The sequence below is a fragment of the Oncorhynchus masou genome, unplaced genomic scaffold (genome assembly GCF_036934945.1).
Source record: "Oncorhynchus masou masou isolate Uvic2021 unplaced genomic scaffold, UVic_Omas_1.1 unplaced_scaffold_1980, whole genome shotgun sequence".
NCBI classification, from domain to species: domain Eukaryota; kingdom Metazoa; phylum Chordata; class Actinopteri; order Salmoniformes; family Salmonidae; genus Oncorhynchus; species Oncorhynchus masou.
This window is the reverse complement of record NW_027008472.1, coordinates 67149-88611: the sequence shown is the minus strand read 5'-3', so window position 1 is coordinate 88611 and position 21463 is coordinate 67149. Positions and strand designations below refer to the sequence as shown.

The window sequence follows — 21463 nt, the reverse complement described above, 5'->3', positions numbered from 1 at the left end:
TCATACTGAGTGAAAGTAATGATACCTTAATAGAAAATGACTCAAGTGAAGGTGAAAGTCATCCATTAAAATACTACTTGAGTAAAAGTATTTGTTTGTAAATACACTTAAGTATCAAAAGTAAAAGTATTAATCATTTCAAATTCTTGAAATTTAGCAAACCAGACTGTACAACTGTCTTTTTTATATATATTACAGATAGCCAGGGGCTCACTCCAACACTCAGACATCATTTACTAACAAAGCATTTGTGTTTAGTGAGTCTTCCAGATCAGAGGCAGTGGGGAGGACCAGGGATGTTCTCTTGATAACTGTGTGAATTGGACCATTTTCTGTCCTGCTAATCATAAACAATGTAACAAGTACTTTTGGGTGTCAGGGAAAATGTATGGAGTAAAACGTACATTTTCTTTAGGAATGTAGTGAAATAAAAGTTGTCACCAATATAAATAGTAAGGTACAGGTACCCCCAAAAACTACTAAAGTAGTTCTTTAAATAATGTTTATTTAAGTACTTTACACCACTGCCTGCTTCCATACCGTGTGTCAGCATTACAGGCTGGTGGTGTGATGGTTGGGGTGTGTTTTCAGGGCACACATTGGGGCCCTTGATATAAGATGTGCAATGTTTGAATGCCACAACGTTTTCGTCTTTTGAGCTTCTATTGATGAAATCTATGCAGCCTACTCAATCACTTTTTATAGCTACTGTTTACAGGCCTCCTGGGCCATATACAGCGTTCCTCACGGAGCTCCCTGAAGTCCTATCGGACCTTGTAGTCATAGCAGATAATATTCACATTTTTGGTGACTTTAATATTCACATGGAAAAGTCCACAGACCCACTCCAAAAGGCTTTCGGAGCCATCATCGACTCAGTGGGTTTTGTCCAACATGTCTCCGGACCTACTCACTGCCACAGTGATACTCTGGACCTAGTTTTGTCCCATGATATAAATGTTGTGGATCTTAATTTATATTTTTCCTCATAATCCTGGACTATTGGACCACCCATTTTATTATGTTTGCAATCGCAACAAATAATCTGCTCAGACCCCAACCAAGGAACATCAAAAGCCGTGCAATAAATTCTCAGACAACACAAGGATTCCTTGATGTCCTTCCAGACTCCCTCTGTCTACCCAAGGACGTCAGAGGAAAGAAATCAGTTAACCACCTAACTGAGGATCTCAATTTAACCTTGCACAATAACCTAGATGCAGTCGCACCCCTAAAAACTAAAAAATTTGTCATAAGAAACTAGCTCCCTGGTATACAGAAAATACCTGAGCTCTGAAGCAAGCTTCCAGAAAATTGTAACAGAAATGGCGCCACACCAAACTGGAAGTCTTCCAACAAGCTTGGAAAGACCGTACCGTGCAGTATCAAAGAGCCCTCACTGCTGCTCGGTCATCCTATTTTTCCAACTTAATTGAGGAAAATAAGAACAATCCAACATTTATTTTTGATACTGTCGCAAAGCTAACTAAAAAGCAGCATTCCCCAAGAGAGGATGGCTTTCACTTCAGCAGTAATAAATTCATGAACTTCTTTGAGGAAAAGATCATGATCATTAGAAAGCAAATTACGGACTCCTCTTTAAATCTGCATATTCCTCCAAAGCTAGGTTGTCCGGAGTCTGCACAACTCTGCCAGGACCTAGGATCAAGGGAGACACTTAAGTGTTTTAGTACTATATCTTTTGACACAATGATGAAAATAAGCATGGTCTCTAAACCTTCAAGCTTCATACTGGACCCTATTCCAACTAAACTACTGAAAGAGCTGCTTCCTGTGCTTGGCCCTGCTATGTTGAACATAGTAAACGGATCTCTATCCACGGGATGTTTACCAAACTCACTAAAAGTGGCAGTAATAAATCCTCTCTTGAAAAAGCCAAACCTTGACCGAGAAAATATAAAAACCTATCGGCCTTTTTCGAATCTCCCATTCCTCTCAAAAAAATGAAAAGGCTGTTGCGCAGCAACTCACTGCCTTCCTGAAGACAAACAATGTATACGAAATGCTTCAGTCTGGTTTTAGACCCCATCATAGCACTGAGACTGCACTTGTAAAGGTGGTAAATTACATTTTAATTGCATCAGTCCGAGGCTCTGCATCTGTCCTCGTGCTCCTAGACCTTAGTGCTGCCTTTGATACCATCGATCACCACATTCTTTTGGAGAGATTGGAAACCCAAATTGGTCTACACGGACAAGTTCTCGCCTGGTTATCTGTCGGAAAGATATCAGTTTGTCTCTGTGGATGGTTTGTCCTCTGACAAATCAACAGTAAATTTCGGTGTTCCTAAAGGTTCTGTTTTAGGACTACTACTGTTTTCACTATATCAGAGGTCAATCGAAAACATAATGTTAACTTTCACTGCTATGTGGATGACACACAGCTGTACATTTTGATGACACACGGTGAAGACCCAAAATTTCCTCGCTGGAAGCCTGTGTTTCAGACATAAGGAAGTGGATGGCTGCAAACTTTCTACTTTTAAACTCGGACAAAACAGAGATGCTTGTTCTAGGTCCCAAGAAACAAAGAGATCTTCTGTTTAATCTGACAAATAATGTTGATGGTTGTACAGTCGTCTCAAATAAAACTGTGAAGGACCTCGGCGTTACTCTGGACCCTGATCTCTCTTTTGACGAACATATCAAAACTGTTTCAATGACAGCTTTTTTCCATCTACGTAACATTGCAAAAAACAGAAATGTTCTGTCCAAAAATTATGCAGAAAAATGAATCCATGCTTTTGCCACTTCTAGGTTAGACTACTGCAATGCTCTTACTTTCCAGCTATCCGGATAAAGCACTAAATAAACTTTAGTTAGTGCTAAATAGTTAGTGCTAAATGCTGTCTCTGCCTGGCCGGCTCCCCTCTCTCCACTGGGATTCTCTGCCTCTAACCCCATTACAGGGGCTGAGTCACTGGCTTACTGGTGCTCTTCCATGCCGTCCCTAGGAGGGGTGCGTCACTTGAGTGGGTTGAGTCACTGACATGGTCTTCCTGTCTGGGTTGGCGCCCCCTTTGGTTTGTGCTGTGGCGGAGATCTTTGTGGGCTATACTCTGCCTTGTCTCAGGATGGTTAATTGGTGGTTGAATATATCCCTCTCGTAGTGTGGGGGCTGTGCTTTGGCAAAGTGGGTGGGTTTATATCCTTCCTGTTTGAGTATCTCTACCACTCCTGCTGTCTCTAGAGGCATGGTCCACTGTGGCCCCATCCGATGATACCCCCGGACAGGGCCACAGTGTCTCCTGACCCCTCCTGTCTCAGCCTCCAGTATTTATGCTGCAGTAGTTTGTGTCGGGGGGGCTAGGGTCAGTCTGTTACAGTGCCTTGCGAAAGTATTCGGCCCCCTTGAACTTTGCGACCTTTTGCCACATTTCAGGCTTCAAACATAAAGATATAAAACTGTATTTTTTTGTGAAGAATCAACAACAAGTGGGGCACAATCATGAAGTGGAACTACATTTATTGGATATTTCAAACTTTTTTAACAAATCAAAAACTGAAAAATTGGGCGTGCAAAATTATTCAGCCCCTTTACTTTCAGTGCAGCCAACTCTCTCCAGAAGTTCAGTAAGGATCTCTGAAATATCCAATGTTGACCCAAATGACTAATGATGATACATACAATCCACTTGTGTGTAATCAAGTCTCCGTATAAATGCACCTGCACTGTGATAGTCTCAGAGGTCCGTTAAAAGCGCAGAAAGCATCATGAAGAACATGGAACACACCAGGCAGGTCCGAGATACTGTTGTGAAGAAGTTTAAAGCCGGAATTGGATACAAAAATATTTCCCAAGCTTTAAACATCCCAAGGAGCACTGTGCAAGCGATAATATTGAAATGGTATCAGACCACTGCAAATCTACCAAGACCTGGCCGTCCCTCTAAACTTTCAGCTCATACAAGGAGAAGACTGATCAGAGATGCAACCAAGAGGCCCATGATCACTCTGGATGAACTGCAGAGATCTACAGCTGAGGTGGGAGACTCTGTCCATAGGACAACAATCAGTCGTATATTGCACAAATCTGGCCTTTATGGAAGAGTGGCAAGAAGAAAGCCATTTCTTAAAGATATCCATAAAATGTGTCGTTTAAAGTTTGCCACAAGCCACCTGGGAGACACACCAAACATGTGGAAGAAGGTGCTCTGGTCAGATGAAACCAAAATTGAACTTTTTGGCAACAATGCAAAACGTTATGTTTGGCGTAAAAGCAACACAGCTCATCACCCTGACCACACCATCCCCACTGTCAAACATGGTGGTGGCAGCATCATGGTTTGGGCCTGCTTTTCTTCAGCAGGGACAGGGAAGATGGTTAAAATTGATGGGAAGATGGATGGAGCCAAATACAGGACCATTCTGGAAGAAAACCTGATGGAGTCTGCAAAAGACCTGAGACTGGGACAGAGATTTGTCTTCCAACAAGACAATGATCCAAAACATAAAGCAAAATCTACAATGGAATGGTTCAAAAATAAACATATCCAGGTGTTAGAATGGCCAAGTCAAAGTCCAGACCTGAATCCAATCGAGAATCTGTGGAAAGAACTGAAAACTGCTGTTCACAAATGCTCTCCATCCAACCTCACTGAGCTCGAGCTGTTTTGCAAGGAGGAATGGGAAAAAAATTCAGTCTCTCGATGTGCAAAACTGATAGAGACATACCCCAAGCGACTTACAGCTGTAATCGCAGCAAAAGGTGGCGCTACAAAGTATTAACTTAAGGGGGCTGAATAATTTTGCACGCCCAATTTTTCAGTTTTTGATATGTTAAAAAAGTTTGAAATATCCAATAAATGTCATTCCACTTCATGATTGTGTCCCACTTGTTGATTCTTCACAAAAAAATACAGTTTTATATCTTTATGTTTGAAGCCTGAAATGTGGCAAAAGGTCGCAAAGTTCAAGGGGGCCGAAAACTTTCGCAAGGCACTGTGCATCTGGAGTATTTCTCCTGTCTTATCCGGTGTCCTGTGTGAATTTAAGCATGCTCTCTTTAATTCTTTACATTTACATTTACATTTAAGTCATTTAGCAGACGCTCTTATCCAGAGCGACTTACAAATTGGTGAATTCACCTTCTGACGTCCAGTGGAACAGCCACTTACAATAGTGCATCTAAATCATTTAAGGGGGGGGAGAAGGATCACTTATCCTATCCTAGGTATTCTTTCTTTCTTTCTCTCTCTCAGAAGACCTGAGCCATAGGACCCATGCCTCAGGGCTAACTGGCATGATGACTCCTTGCTGTCCCCAATCTACCTGGCCATGCTGCTGCTCCAGTCTCAACTGTTCTGTCTGCGCCTTTGGAACCCTGACCTGTTCACCGGATGTGCTACCTGTCCCAGACCTGCTGTTTTCAACTCTCTAGAGACAGCAGGAGTGGTAGAGATACTCTCAATGATCGGCTATGAAAAGCCTTCTGACATTTACTCCTGAGGTGCTGACCTGTCGCACCCTTGACAACTACTGTGATTATTATTATTTGACCATATAATATTTGACCATGTAAGAACTGTGCAGTCAAGAAGATAACCTTTGTTTCCGTTTCAATTTACTACTACAGGTATGTAATAACACATTTAGACTTTCTAGTGTCGAAAGAACATGTCATACCATGCTAGGTAACAAATCCGTTAAGGTATTATCACGTTTTGGTAAAGGTTTGATGTGTAATTTCTGTGTCAAACTGAGTGAAGAACGTGGTAAACTATTTTACAAGTCACATAGCTCGAGACTTTGGCTTTGTCTGAGTGGATGTACATATTTTTCACAAGGTAATTCCATAAAGAATCAATTTATTTGAGATTTCTTTGTTGCATGTTATTGGTTTTGTGTAAAATTGACGAGCTGGTAAAATGGCGGCCCCCACTCGGTCTGTTACTGTAGTGTGAACGGGAAATACAATAGTTTTTTAATTTAAATAATACAATGAAGACGCGGATGTTCAGGAAAATAGTAACAGTGCTGCCTAAAACAAACAATGACCTTGCGATGTACTACATGGTTTTTGAGTCATTTTATGTGAATTTAGGAAATCTACTATAAAGTGCTCTTACGTTGTCCTTTGTGTCTGTGAATGAGTTCATGTTTTCAAATCACATTTTATTTGTCACAAGCGCCAAATACAACATGTATAGACCTTAAAGTGAAATGCTTACTATCTACAAGCCCTTAACCAACAGTGCAGTTTGAAGAAAATACCTTAAAGTAAGAAAGAAAGATAATTAAAGAGCAGCACTAAATAACAAGAGCGGGCAATGTACAGGGGGAACCTGTACAGAGTCAATGTGCGGGGGGCACCGGTGTCGAGATAATTATGTATTTGTAGGTAGAGTTATTAAAGTGGTTATGCATAGATACAAGTAGTAGCACCGGTGGGTGGGTGGGGGGGGTGCAAATAGTCTGGGTAGCTATTTGATTAGCTGTTCAGGAGTCTTATGCCTTGGGGGTTGAAGCTGTTTAGAAGCCTCTTGGACCTAGACTTGGTGCTCCAGTACTGCTTGCCGTGCGGTAGCAGAGAGAACAGTCTATGACTTGGGTGGCTGGAGTCTTTGACAATTTTTAGGGCCATTCCTCTGACACCGCCTGATATAGAGGTCCTAGATGGCAGGAAGCTTGGCCCTAGTGATGTACTGGGCCGTACGCACTACCCTCAATAGTGCCTTTGTGTCTCAGGGTTCGATTTTTAAAATAAAATGCTCATTTAGATTTGTTTATTTCACATCCATTAAGTAGATACTAAAATAACCTTCAACTCTTTTTCTTCCAGCATGTCATGTCTGTTTTTGTTCTGTCTCACACGACTTTTGACATTCTTCTTTGTATTACACTTTAAAAAAGTATTGATAATTACAAAATATTTAATGCACCTGTTTAAAAAGAGTCAATTACATGGAAACTATATATATATTAGATGTGCATAAGCCATTTGATACTTTCTTTACACAAAATACAGTCGTCTCTAAGTATTGTGTCATTAACACCACGACAAGCTAATGACATGACAATAACCTTTTTTCAAAAGTGTGTACTTGGTTACCATGGATATGAATAGTGACAGTGGAGCACATGGATGTCATGGAGTCTATTTGGTCATTACCAAATAGGCTATAATTTCATCAAATTATGTTAATTTTTGAAATTGTTTTAATTATGTGTATTTAGGGTACATTGTATGCTAGCTGTTCAACTGGAGTTAGCATGCTAGAATCCCTGCTATTTATGACCAAATGTCATAAAATTGTTACTCCCACCACGTCATTACTACCACATAATGAACTGTGATGGTAAGGACAGAATCTGGTGGTAATGACAATGTTTTAGTTCATACATTTTCACTTGCCGTAAGACCCGAAAAGACAAACAAATGACATATGATCATGGTTCAGTTGAAATTGAACACTAAATAAGACCATTACATGATGTATTATGTTAGGATGGTTGAGTGATTTTGATGTCTATTCATGTGACTTACTATGGTTATTACTGGGTTAGGGTTAAATAACATTTAGACATGACAACTCACTACCGAGTTACTGGGTTAGGGTTAAATATCAACATTTAGACATGACAACTCACTACCGAGTTACTGGGTTAGGGTTAAATAACATTTAGACATGACAACTCACTACCGAGTTACTGGGTTAGGGTTAAATATCAACATTTAGACATGACAACTCACTACCGAGTTACTGGGTTAGGGTTAAATATCAACATTTAGACATGACAACTCACTACCGAGTTACTGGGCTAGGGTTAAATATCAACATTTAGACATGACAACTCACTACCGAGTTACTGGGTTAGGGTTAAATATCAACATTTAGACATGACAACTCACTACCGAGTTCCAAACTGCCACTATCACAAGGGTCAGTAACTACCAAGGGCGAGAAAGAATTCATTTCAAGTAGTTCCAGTGAAAGAAAATAACGCTCGAGCATACGATGACATTCTAGATGATTCTGTGCTTCCAACTCTGTGGCAACAGTTTTGGGGAAGGCCCTTTCCTGTTTCAGCATGACAATGTACCCGCGCACAATGCAAGATCCATACAGAAGTGGTTGGTTGAGATCAGTGTGGAAGAACTTGAATGGCCCGCACATTGGCCTGACCCCATCGAACACCTTTGGGATGAATAATAATAATAATAATATTTCACATTACTTTAGAAATTAAGATTTTGATGTGGTAAATACACGTTTGAGTATCATCAAGGCATACAGTGGGGCAAAAAAAAGTATTTTGTCAGCCACCAATTGTGCAAGTTCTCCCACTTAAAAATATGAGAGAGGCCTGTAATTTTCATCATAGGTACACTTCAACCATGACAGACAAAATGAGAGAAAAAAATCCAGAAAATCACATTGTAGGATTTAATGAATTTATTTACAAATTATGGGGGAAAATAAGTATGAAATATTCATTGTCTCTGTGAATTGAAATTATATTGTTGCCCACCAGTGCACTCAGAAGAGGAAACAATGATACAATACAGTCTAACAACAGCTCTCTCAAACAGCACAATGTGATTCACTGTAGAAGCACTGGTCCTCTTACATTTTAATTCCAGGTTGCATATTACAATATTTAAGGGCATATCAGATGGTCTGTTCTGACCATACCAGTCACACCAAGCACAGGGTTGGTTGGTATAAGATTGAAATGGGTAAATAATGTACCTCGTAGTTACTTAGCCTGATAACATATCACTCCCAAAAGACATAAGCAGAAATGTAGCAGCCTATACACCTAATCATTAGTGATCTGACATGCTGTATTACATGGAGACTGTAGGCTACTGACAGCAGCAGTTACATAGTCTAGTTTACTATGGTCCTGTCCCTCTGACCAGGGTAAACAAAGTGGTAATGTTGTTTATAGTATATACAGTTTATTTCATTTAATTATACACAAGAGAGAAAAAAATGTACAAACATTTTTCATTACATTCTTGTAATTTAGCGGATGCTCTTATCCAGAGAGATTTACAAGACAAATAAGGGTACAGGACAAATAAGGGTTAATTGGCTTGTTCAAGGGCACAATGACAGATTTTTACACCAAGTCGGCTCGGGATTCAAACAAGCAACCTTTCAGTTACTGGAATAACACTCTTAACCGCTAGGCTACCTGCCACCAGATGAATTAACTTCAATACAGTCTTTCAAATACATTCATCATCAATGACTACAATAATGAATCAAGTATTAAAGACAATTTAATAAACAAGTAGTAGATTCATAGTCTGTTAATCATTAAACAAAAGTTTAGTAATAAAATAATACACCCATACCAATGCTAAAAACTGACCACCTCATCTTTATCTGATATACACCGTGTACAAAACATTAGGAACACCTTCAAAATATTGAGTTGCACCTCCCTTTGTCCTCAGAACATCCTCAATTCATCAGTGCATAGACTGTCCAAGGTGTCAACTCCGAATAGCTCGTTCCATCTCCTCCCACAGTAAGCTGAATTCCCTGTCATGTTATTGGAACAATTCCTGGACAAGCCTTGTGGCATAATCCTGCTGAAGAAAACAACTTGCAGATGGATACACTGCTGCCATGAAGGGAGGCACCTGATTGGCAGTAATTATTTAGATATCCTGTGGCAGTCAAACATTGCTCAACTTTTATCAAGAGGCCCAATGTGTGTCCTGAAAACACACCCCAACCATCACACCACCAGCCTGTAATGCTGACACACGGCATGGATGCATGCAGTGGTGTAAAGTACTGAAGCAAAAATTATTTAAAGATCTACTTTAGTTGTATCTGTACTTTACTATTTATATATTTCCTGTTTGTTTTTAATTTGACCCCTTTTTTCAGAATAATTTCTTTAAATAACAAATTTAGCAGTTTTTTGGGCGTATCTGTACTTTATTATTTATATTGTTGACAACTTTTACTTCACTACATTCCGAAAGAAAATAATGTACTTTTTACTCCATACATTTTCCCTGACACCCAAAATACCCGACATTTTTTACGACTAGCAGGACAGGAAATGGTCCAATTCACGCACTAAAAGACAACATCCCTGGTCATCCCCACTGCCTCTGATCTGGCGGACTCACTAAACACAAATGCTTCGTTTGTAAATGATGTCTGAGTGTTGGAGTCTGCCCCTGGCTATCCGTACTATATATATTTTTTAAAGACAAATGTGCCGTCTGGTTTGCTTAATTGAAGGAATTTGAAATTATTCATACTTTTACTTTTGATACTTAAGTATATTTACAACCAAATACTTTTACTCAAGTAGTATTTTAATGGGTGACTCACTTTCACTTGAGTCATTTTATATTAAGGTATTATTACTTTTACTCAAGTATGACAGTTAGGTACTTTTTCCACCATTTCGTCCCATCAGTATGAAACAGCATGAACTGGGATTCATCAGACCAGGCAGTATGTTTCCAATAAATACACAACTAGATCATTAAAGATCATAGCTTTCACCTGGGTTCAGCTGGTCAGTCTATGTCAAGGAAAGAACAGTTGTCGTTAATGTTCTGTACACTCAGTGCATGTTGTAACTACTAGCTCAATCCCACAGAAAACTGCAGAGTGAAGCAGTACCACTCAGTTAACCATCAGACTCCACTGTGAGAAGCCTCACAAAGGATATTCAACCTTAAGGGCAAATCCAAGGTCATCTCAATATCTTTACAGTAGATGCTAACAAAACTCACCAAAACTGTCAAGGTGTACAATGATCAGTAAAGACAGGCTTACATTCTATAATGCTCCATTCCCTCTGAACAGTTCTCTCACAGTGAGAAACAACAAGAGTGTTCTACGCTTTCTTCATTTGATTCAATTCAACGTTGCCAATTATTTAATGACATGAGAATTAAGTGGTGTCTAATCTTAGCTGGTCTGAGAGAACTGATGAGACTTCTCTCCTTTATGTATACATTGGTGTCTTTTTAAATGGCCCAATCTGTAGAATCTCTTCTCACAGTCAGTGCAGTGATAAGGCTTTTCTCCTGTGTGTAAACGTTGATGTCGTTTTAAGTTGCACAGTAGAGAGAAACCCGCCGCACAGTCAGAGCAGGAGTAAGGCTTCTCTCCTGTGTGTATACTTTCATGTCGTTTTAAGTGGCACAGTACAGAGAAACTCGCCGCACAGTCAGAGCAGATGTAAGGCTTCTCTCCTGTGTGTGTTCTCTGATGAACTTTTAGCCTAGTTGATGTTGTGAAGCATTTTACACAATCAGAGCAGGAGTAAGGCTTCTCTCCTGTGTGTGTTCTTTTATGAACTTTTAGCTCAGTTGATGTTGTGAAGCATTTTACACAGTCAGAGCAGGAGTAAGGCTTCTCTCCTGTATGTATATGTTTATGTGTTTTTAAGTGGCCCAGTCGAGAGAAACTCTTTCCACAGTCAGAGCAGGAGTAAGGCTTCTCTCCTGTATGTATATGTTTATGTGTTTTTAGGTGGCCCAGTCGAGAGAAACTCTTTCCACAGTCAGAGCAGGAGTAAGGCTTCTCTCCTGTGTGTATAAGTTCATGTCGTTTTAAGTTGCACAGTAGAGAGAAACTCGCCTTACAGTCAGAGCAGGAGTAAAGCTTCTCTCCTGTGTGTAAACGTTCATGTCGTTTTAAGTTGCGCAGTAGAGAGAAACTCGCCTTACAGTCAGAGCAGATGTAAGGCTTCTTTCCTGTGTGTATACGTTCATGTCGTTTTAAGTTGCACAGTAGAGAGAAACTCGCCTTACAGTCAGAGCAGGAGTAAAGCTTCTCTCTTGTGTGTAAACGTTCATGTCGTTTTAAGTTGCGCAGTAGAGAGAAACTCGCCTTACAGTCAGAGCAGATGTAAGGCTTCTCTCCTGTGTGTGTTCTTTGATGAACTTTTAGCCTAGTTGATGTTGTGAAGCATTTTACACAGTCAGAGCAGGAGAACAGCTTCTCTCCTGTGTGCACTCTCTGATGAACTGTCAGAGCCTTGGATGTTGTGAAATTCTTCCCACTGTCAGTATAGGAATAACGATTCTCTCCTGTGTGTATTTTTAGGTGTACTTTTAGCTTTGATAGAAATGGGAAAATCTCCTCACAATGTGGGCAGGGGTAAGACCTCTTAGCTCTGTGAGCTTCCTGCTGTTCCTCTCTGGATGTAGAGAATGTCTCAACATGGTCTCCTGTGTGAACAACATCAGAAGAACCAGTCAGTTGATGTGATATACATGTCAATCACATGCATTTTATGTAGCCCTTATTACATCAGAAGTTGTCACAAAGTGCTTTACAGAAACCCAGCCTCAATCCTCAAAGAGCAAGCAACGCAGATGTAGAAACAAAGTGGCCACGAAAAACTCCCCAGCAAGCAGGAACCTAGGAAGAAACATAGAGAGGAACCAGGCTCAAATAGGTGGCCAGTCCTCTTCTGGCCGTACCGGGAGACATACGTATTCATATTAGTAGACTACACAATAGGAAAGGGAACAGAACTATTCTAAAAGTGGGTAAAAGCCATATCATCCTCCAATCACTATCAAAGGGTTAGTAACCAGGCTGTATCACATCTGGCCATGATTGGGAGTCCTAATAGGGTGGCTCACAATTGGCCCAGCGCTGTCCGGGTTTGGCCGGGGGTAGGCCGTCAATGTAACTAATAATTTGTTCTTAACTGACTTGCCTAGATAAAAAGATTTTAAAAAACAAAAAAAACATGTTTTAACTAATTTCATAGAACTTTAAAACACTGGCAGATTGTATACTTCACCACTTAGGTGTACTACTCTTTGAGCACTCCAGATATCCCAGGGAATAAAACAAATGCTGGCAATACTGGTGTCAAACCATGGAAGTCGGAGTAGCATGAAGTAACATTATCTTCTCATTGAAACAGTTCATCATGAAACAGTTCTACTGCAACTTTTCATACAGTGGGAAGTCGGAACGAACAACTAACTTAGTTAGAACCTGCTCTTACCATGAGAAACAGATTTCCCAATCTTCTCCTCCGTTTCTTCATCTTTAATGTTGACATTCAGCTCCAGTGTTTGACTGCAGTCTTCCAGCTTCACTGATGCCATCTCTGGATCCTGCAGTGCAAACTGGGCTCCACTGTCACAATCAGGACCCAGTGACTGTGGGTTTGGACTCAGTGTGGAAGGAGAGAGGCAGGCTGGGTTTGTCCTCACTGTTGATGTTACCGGACTCAGACTTAATTGTAGTGGTCCTGTAGTAACAATGAGAAACAGACAAAAAGTTATTGTCTTGACTGTTCCGGCACTCTCTTTACTCTCTATTAAAATATATTCAATTTTTTTCTTGTGCAATTATCTAAATCAGTGCTTAACTTGGACTGAAATAGTTTGATACTCATTTTAGGTGGTGGGGTACTGTTTATATTTAGATGCAGGAGCTCCACAATACTGTTGAGGTAATATTCTATAAGAGGAACATCAGCTCAAGCAGTAGAACATTGAGCTCCTGTCCATCTATCTCATTTCAATAGATGAGGTAGGTAAGCATTGACAACAAAAACAAGAATTCGTTCAAATTAGACAAAGTACACGCTACACAACGTAACTAAACTTAACCTATAGTAGATTTCTTGGATTTACATAAATTAATAAACAACTCAAAAACCATTTAGTACAAGGTTGCAGTATGTTTTAGGCAGCACTATGTACTATTTTCCTGAATAACCTTGTCTTCACTGTATTATTTAAATCAAAAACCAATTGTATTTCCCGTTCACACCATATTAACATTTATAGACAAAGATAGAAACTGAATGTGTCTGAATATTAGTACACATGTAGGAAACTGATCATCATTGCATTCAGCTTCAAAACAGTAGTGCGACCATGAAATTGCCTCTCTTTGACGCAGACAGAGTGGGCGCCGCCATTTTCCCAGCTCGTGAATTTTACACAAAACCAATAGCATGTAAAACGAACTCAGAAATCTCAAATAAATTGATTTGATTATTAAATTACCTTGAGAAAATGATGTACATCCACTCAGTTCCAAGATGGCGTAGCAGTCAGTCGTCTTTGTCTTGTCCCATGTACATTGTTTTCTTCGCATTCTTTTTAATAATTTTACTAAACCTCAACTTCAAATACTCTCCTTCAACCCACCTCACCCAATGTGGTGTGGATCTGTTTTTATTCCTAAAGTATTTCTATTTACCTCAGAACTGGAATCCCTCAACTGAAGCTAACTAGCTACCAGCTATCAGACAGCTAACCACTGCTAGCGGTCAGCAGCTTACCTTTAGCTCGGACAGCTCTCGCCAGTTCTTACAACGCATTTCAAACCAGAGCAAACCGGACCTATTTTTCTCTCCATATCCTCCGGATTCCTACCAGCAAACTCTGAACCTTTTCATCTGGATCATCGCCGCTTGCTAACCAAATTTGTATACCGAGTATGTCCACATCTCCGTCAGACCATTTTATTGGTAAACTACATGGTAATTTTAAAATTTGCATTTTTTAGTGATCCAATACGTAATATAGTACACTTATCATAATTTGGTTTTAATCCAGAGAGAATAGCAAAAGTATCTAGATCCTCTATGAGGCCGTGGAGAGACTAATTGGGGTTTTAAAAGAAAACATAAAATCAGCAGCATACAATGACACCTTAGTTTTTAAGCCACGGATTTTGTAATCCCTAAATATTATTGTTTGATATAATATTAACAGCTAACATTTCGATGGCAATAATAAATAGATATGCCGATAGTGGACAACCTTGTTTTATTCCTCTAAATAGTTTAAAACTTTGAGATGTAGCCATTATTTACTATTTTACACCTAGGGTTACTATACATAACTTTAACCCATTTTATAAAGAGATTTCCCAAAACTGAAATATTCTAGGCATTTATACAAACTCCATTTGTACTTTATCAAACTCCTTCTCAAAATCAGCTATGAAAACCAGGCCTGGTGTCCCTGATATTTCATAGTATTCTATTGTTTCCAGTACTTGTCTTGTATTATCTCCAATGTATCGTCAATGTAAAAAAAAGGTAACGAGTGGAGGTAACGAGTGGAGGACAGAGGAGCCTTTTGCCCCACTTTAACTAAGTCTATGATTTGATAGAGCAGTCTGACTGAGCGGTGGAAGGCAACAGCAAGCTCGTAAGCAATCATTCAAACAGCACTTTTGTGTGTTTTGCCAGCAGCTCTTCGTTGTGTTTCAAGCATTGCACCATTTATGACTTCAAGCCTATCAACTCCCGAGATTAGGTCAGTGTAACCGATGTGAAATGGTAAGCTAGTTAGCGGATTGCGCGCTAATAGCGTTTCAAACGTCACTCGCTCTGAGACTTGGAGTGGTTGTTCCCCTTGCTCTGCATGGGTAACGCTGCTTCGAGGGCGGCTGTTGTCGCTGTGTTTCTGGTTCGAGCCCAGGTAGGAACGAGGAGAGGGACAGAAGCTATTGCCAGTGTAACAGTATACTAAAGTCCCTATAAGAACATCCAATAGTCAAAGGTTAATGAAATACAAATGGTATAGAGAGAAATAGTCCTATAACTACAACCTAAAACTTCTTACCTGGGAATATTGAAGACTCATGTTAAAAGGAACCACCAGCTTTCATATGTTCTCATGTTCTGAGCAAGGAACTTAAACGTTATCTTTCTTACTCATCTGATCACTGTAGATAGCACAGTGAATAAACAAATGCTGGCAATACTGGGGTCAAACCATGCAAGTGTCAGTAGAATTATATATTTACCTTCTCATGGAAACAGTTCATCATGAAACAGTTCTACTGCAAATTTTCATACACAGTGGAAAGTTGTAACAAACAACAAAAGTAGATAGATAGAACCTGCTCTTACCATGAGAAACAGATTTCCCAATCTTCTCCTCCTCTTCTTCATCTTTAATGTTTACATTCAGCTCCAGTGTTTGACTGCAGTCTTCCAGCTTCACTGATGCCATCTCTGGATCCTGCAGAGCAAACTGGGCTCCACTGTCACAATCAGGACCCAGTGACAGTAGGTTTGGACTCAATGTGGAAGGAGAGAGGCAGGCTGGGTTTGTCCTCACTGTTGATGTTAACGACCTCATACCTGAGTCGGCAAGTAGTACAAGAGAAACAGACACAAAAGATATTTTCTTGAAAGTTCTGGCAAGGTCTTTATTCTCTATTAAATCTTATATTTTTTATTGTTCAATTATCTAATTCAGTGCTTGACTTGGACTGAAATATTTGCCGATACTCATTATTTGGGTGCCGGTAGGGTTTATATTTGGGTGCAGGAACTCCACAATAGTTTTGAGCTAATACTTGGTGGTTCATTTCTGTATTACCAAATGAGGAGAGACAAACTTTACACACCAGTCAGAGTTGTACTTAAACTACATCTTTAATAATAAGAGATTTGCAATCGCAATGACTTTCAATGATGCACCATTTCTAATGAACCATTGAAAAGTGACAACACAAAAGTACAAAGATCTTTTATAGCCAAGATACACCCCTCTCAACCTACATGACGAACAACAGATACATAGAATGGTGACAAGGTTAAGATTTGTATGAAAGGGTATCTATAATACATAGCAGACAGCAACTGCTATGTCAACAGTTTATTGTATAGACCAGTGTCTGGTTCTCCTAGAGCACAAAAACATTACCTCATGTTATCTGGAATGCTCTTTAGGTTTAATAATCAACCAAAAACATTGTAAATCTCCTCTGTCAGTGTTATCTCATAGAGTCCCTCCTCAGTAGAACATACACACAATAGTTAACAGAACACTCTATTATGTCGAATAAAACAACCATTATAATGCAATACAAGTATTATAACATAATCTTGCAATTTCCACAACGTACTTTTTTTTATTTTTAAATTTGACCTTTAACTAGGCAAGTCAGTTAAGAACAAATTCTTATTTTCAATGACGGCCTGGGAACAGTGGCTTAACTGCCTGTTCAGGGGCAGAACGACAGATTTGTACCTTGTCAGCTCGAGGATTTGAACATGAAACCTTTCGGTTACCAACGCTCTAACCACTAGGCTACCCTGCCTTCCCGACTTACACCTGTCTACTATAGGTTGTGCCTTTCCAAAACATGTCCAATCAATTGAATTTACCACAGGTTGACAACAACCAAGTTGAAGAAATATCTCAAGAGTGATTAATGGAAACAAGCTGCACCTGAGCTCAATGTCGAGTCTCATAGCAAAGGGTCTGAATACTTATGTAAAAACATATTTTAAATGTTTTATATGTGAAAACATTTCTAAAAACCTGTGTTTGCTCTGACATTATGGGATATTGTATGTAGATTGAGGAACATTTTTGATTTAATCCATTTTAGAATAAGGCAGTAACGAAACAAAACATCTACCTTCTCATTAAAACAGTTAGTCAAGAAATCCTGCCATGCCTTTCTAGTCTTCAAAAGCCAAGTTAACAAACAGATCACCGACCATTTCGAATCCCACCGTACCTTCTCTGCTATGCAATCTGGTTTTCTAGCTGTTCACGGGTGCACCTCAGCCACGCTCAAGGTCCTAAACGATATCACAACTGCCATCGATGAAAGACAGTACTGTGCAGCCGTCTTCATTGACCTGGCCAAGGCTTTCGACTGTATTCGTATTGGCAGACTCAACAGCCTTGGTTTCTCAAATGACTGCCTCGTCTGGTTCACCAACTACATCTCAGAGTTCAGTGTATCAAATCGGAGGGCCTGTTGTCCGGACCTCTGGCAGTCTCTATGGGGGTGCCACAGGGTTCAATTATCTGTATTTTTCAATGATGTCGCTCTTGCTGCTGGTGATTCTCTGATCCACCTCTACGCAGATGACACCATTCTGTATACCTCCGGCCCTTCTTTGGACACTGTGTTAAACCTCCAGACGAGCTTCAATGGCATACAACACTCCTTCCGTGGCCCCCAACTGCTCTTTAAATGCAGGTAAAGCTAAATGCATGCTCATCAACCGATCGCTGCCCGTACCTGCCCAACTAGCATCACTACTCTGGACAGTACTGACTTAGAATATGTGGACAACTACAAATACCTAGGTGTCTGGTTAGACTGTAAACTCTCCTTCCAGACTCACATTAAGCATCTCCAATCCAAAAATAAATCTAGAATCTGCTTCCTATTTCACAACAAAGCCCCCTTCACACGTGCTGCTAAACATACCCTTGTAAAACTGACTATCCTACCGATTCTTGACTTCGGCAATGTCATTTACAAAATAGCCTCCAACAGTACTCAGCAAATTGGATGTAGTCTATCACAGTGCCACCCGTTTTGTCACCAAAGCCCCATATACTACCCACCACTGCGACCTGTATGCTCTCGTTGGCCGGCCTTCGCTTCATATTCGTCACCAAACCCATTGGCTCCAGGTCATCTATAAGTCTTTTTCTAGTTAAAGAACTGCCTTATCTCAGCTCACTGGTCACCATTGCAACACCCACCCTTAGTACATGGTCCAGCAGGCATATTTCACTGGTCATCCTCAAAGCCAACTCCTCTTTTGGCTCCCTCTCCTTCCAGTTCTCTGCTGTCAATGACTGGAACGAATTGCAAAAATTACTGAAGCTGGAGTTTTATATCTCCCTCTCTAACTTTAAGCATCAGCTGTCAGAGCAGCTTACCGATCATTGCACCTGTACACAGCCCATCTGTAAATAGCCAACCTAACTACCCCATCCACATAGTTATTTATTTTTGCTCTTTTGCACCCCAGTATCTCTACTTACACATCATCATCTGCACATCTATCACTCCAGTGTTAATGCTAAATTGTAATTAATTCGCCACTGTGGCTTTTATTGCCTTACCTCACTAATCTTACTACATTTGCACACTGCATATAAATTTTTCATTTGTTTATCCCATGTGTTGTTTTTGTCACACTGCTTTGCTTTATCTTGGCCAGGTCGCAGTTGTAAATGAGAACTTGTTCTCAACTGGCCTACCTGGTTAAATAAAGGTGAAATAAAAGAAATAAATATAATAGTTCTACAGCAACTTTCATACACAGTGGGAAGTTGGAACGAATAACAAACTTAGTTCGATAGAACCAGCTCTTACCATGATTAACAGATGTCCCAATCTCCTCCTCCTCTTCTTCATCTTTAATGTTGGCATTCATCTCCAGTGTTTGACTGCAGTCTTCCAGCTTCACTGATGCCATCTCTGGATCCTGCAGTACAAACTGGGCTCCACTGTCACAATCAAGACCCAGTGACTGTAGGTTTGAAGTCAGTGTGGAAGGAGAGAGGCAGGCTGGGTTTGTCCTCACTGTTGATGTTACCGGCCTCAGACTTAATCTGAGTCGGCCAGTAGTAATAAAGAGAAACGGACACAAAAGTTAGTGCCAGAACTGTCAAGACTTTCTTTATTCTCTAAAAATATGGTTTATATTTAGGTAAAGGAGCTCCACAATACTGTTGAGCTCATTTTCTATAAGAAGAACATGAGCTCAAACAGTAGACGTTTGAGGTGCCGGTACTCAGCTCCAGTGAGCTCCTGTCCAAGTCAAGCACTGATCTCATTTCAGTAGATCTCGTAGCTAAGCATTGGCAACAAAACATTAATTAAACAAAGCATACACTTTAAATTAGGCTACTCAACTCTAAATGCACTTAATCTATAGTAGATTTCCTGAATTCACATAAATGCATAAATTACTAAAAAACATTTAGTACAAGTTTGCAGTGTTTTAGGCAGCACTATGTACTATTTTCCAGAATAACCTTGTCTTCACTGTATTATTTCAATCAAAATAGTATTTCCGTTCACACCACAGTAACATTTATACATTTAAACTGATTGATAATCATTACATTTAGCTCCAAAACAGTAGTGCAACCGTAAAATTGTCTTTCTCTGCTGCACCCTCAGTGCCTGCACTAAAGTACGTTGATGCAGACCGAGTGGGATCCGCCATTTTACCATCTCGTGAATTTTACACAAAACCAAAAAGGACATGTAAAACGATCCCAGAAATCTCAAATAGATAGATCCTTTATGAAATTACCTTGACGAAATTATATACATCCCCTCAGACTACCAAAGTATATAACTATGTGACTTGAAAAAGGTGATCACGTTCACTCACGCCGTTTGACATAAAAAACAATAGCACATAAAACCTTTATCAAACCTGATAATACCTTGACGTATTTGTTACCCAGCATGTTATGAAATGTTCTTTCGATATTATAACGTGCTATTACATACCAGTAGTAATACATTTGAAACGGACACAGAAGTTGTCGTCTCGACTGCACAATTCTGACGTATCCTTTATTCTGAAGAATGATGTGCGCCTGCGCGGAACTTCCTGTTCCCCCACTACCAGTTTCTCAACACCGAGACGTAACAACGCGAGACTTCAGATAACGCTTGGGAAGCAGACCAAGCCGGGGTTTGAGAAGTTTGAGAATTGAACAATTCTGATACTTTTGCAGCGGCTAATGGGGATCCGAATAAATACCAACAAGATTCCGTCGGCACAAACTTGAAACATGGCCATTCTTTTATCAATTTTATAACTGAAATGGCTTATTCACAATAGCTCACACTGCATATGATATATATCCTAGCATCACAGGTAGCCTGGTGGTTGGAGCTGGAAAGTTGCTGAATCGAATCCCCGAGTTTACATAGCATTAATCTGTCGTTCTGTTCCTGAACAATGTAGTTAACCCACCGTTCCTTAGTAGGCAGTCATTGACATAAAGGTCAAAAATATATATTTAAAAAATCACGAGTAGCCAGACCGAGGTGAAGTTGGTTTCATATTCAGACATTCATTCGCCAAAAGCCATTGCAATTTCAAAAATCTATAACAAATGAATTGTCACAGAAACAAAAATAGATATGGTTTATTCTATAAAATCTATCAAATATCATGTAAAACTGTATAAATGAAAAAATAAATTCACCGTTTGTCACAGAAACATCAAACTATGTATGATTTATTCTATAAATGTCTAGTATACTTTTACAACCTTTGCTTTGAGTAGAAATTCCCGTTTTGATTTGATAGAAATACATAACATCTCAAATATTGCATTTAAAGATGAAGAAATCAACTCAATCAGTGATTGTCTCAGAAAAAAAGTGAGAATATGCATTTAAAATAACTTTAAAATAAATGTTAATTTCAAGTGCAATTTGTTCTATATGATGTTAGACAATGTGTACATAAAGTTGTACAATGTTTACAATCTTAAATTGTATGTCAAATCAATGTTTGCATTTTTAGTGCAACAGGTCCACATTTTAAAGTAGTTACAAGGCACAGCAGTCATTTATATATACGTCTCTAATTTAACAGCAAAAAGGCCCCTTACAATCATTTTCTATTTTGGCTTTGTTGAAGTCCTTCATTGTCATCCCCAGACAAGCTAAATGGAACCATCTCTGACACACAGAGCGTTCTATCTGCAGTATTAAAAACAT

General features: G+C 39.6%; 1 protein-coding gene across 3 annotated transcripts; it reads right to left on the bottom strand.

Annotated features, from left to right (window-relative positions):
- Positions 1–8400: 8400 nt before the first annotated feature.
- On the bottom strand, positions 8401–20341 carry LOC135532670 (zinc finger protein 883-like). Of its 3 annotated transcripts, none has more exons than XM_064960140.1 (5): positions 20237–20341; positions 19085–19323; positions 15855–16088; positions 12978–13226; positions 8401–12183 (listed from the first exon to the last, which is right to left on the bottom strand). In XM_064960140.1, the coding sequence occupies exons 2-5, from the start codon at positions 19185–19187 to the stop codon at positions 10916–10918; spliced, it is 1854 nt and encodes a 617-aa protein (XP_064816212.1). In that variant the 5' UTR covers positions 19188–19323; positions 20237–20341; the 3' UTR covers positions 8401–10915. The 3 variants fall into 3 exon arrangements, with proteins under 3 accessions (XP_064816212.1, XP_064816213.1, XP_064816214.1); XM_064960141.1 differs by lacking the exon at positions 20237–20341 and adding an exon at positions 18466–18561 and having other exon boundaries at positions 19085–19163; XM_064960142.1 differs by having other exon boundaries at positions 12138–12376.
- Positions 20342–21463: the final 1122 nt, after the last annotated feature.

Excerpts from the sequence above, each read along its gene's own strand:
- LOC135532670 (XM_064960140.1), bottom strand. The coding sequence starts at position 19,187 with ATGGCATCAGTGAAGCTGGAAGACTGCAGTCAAACACTGGAGATGAAT. Across the intron at positions 16,089-19,084 it reads TGGGACATCTGTTAATCATG|GTATGAGGTCGTTAACATCA; the intron begins GTAAGAGCTGGT and ends TTGCCGACTCAG. Across the intron at positions 12,184-12,977 it reads TGGGAAATCTGTTTCTCATG|GAGACCATGTTGAGACATTC; the intron begins GTAAGAGCAGGT and ends TTGTTCACACAG.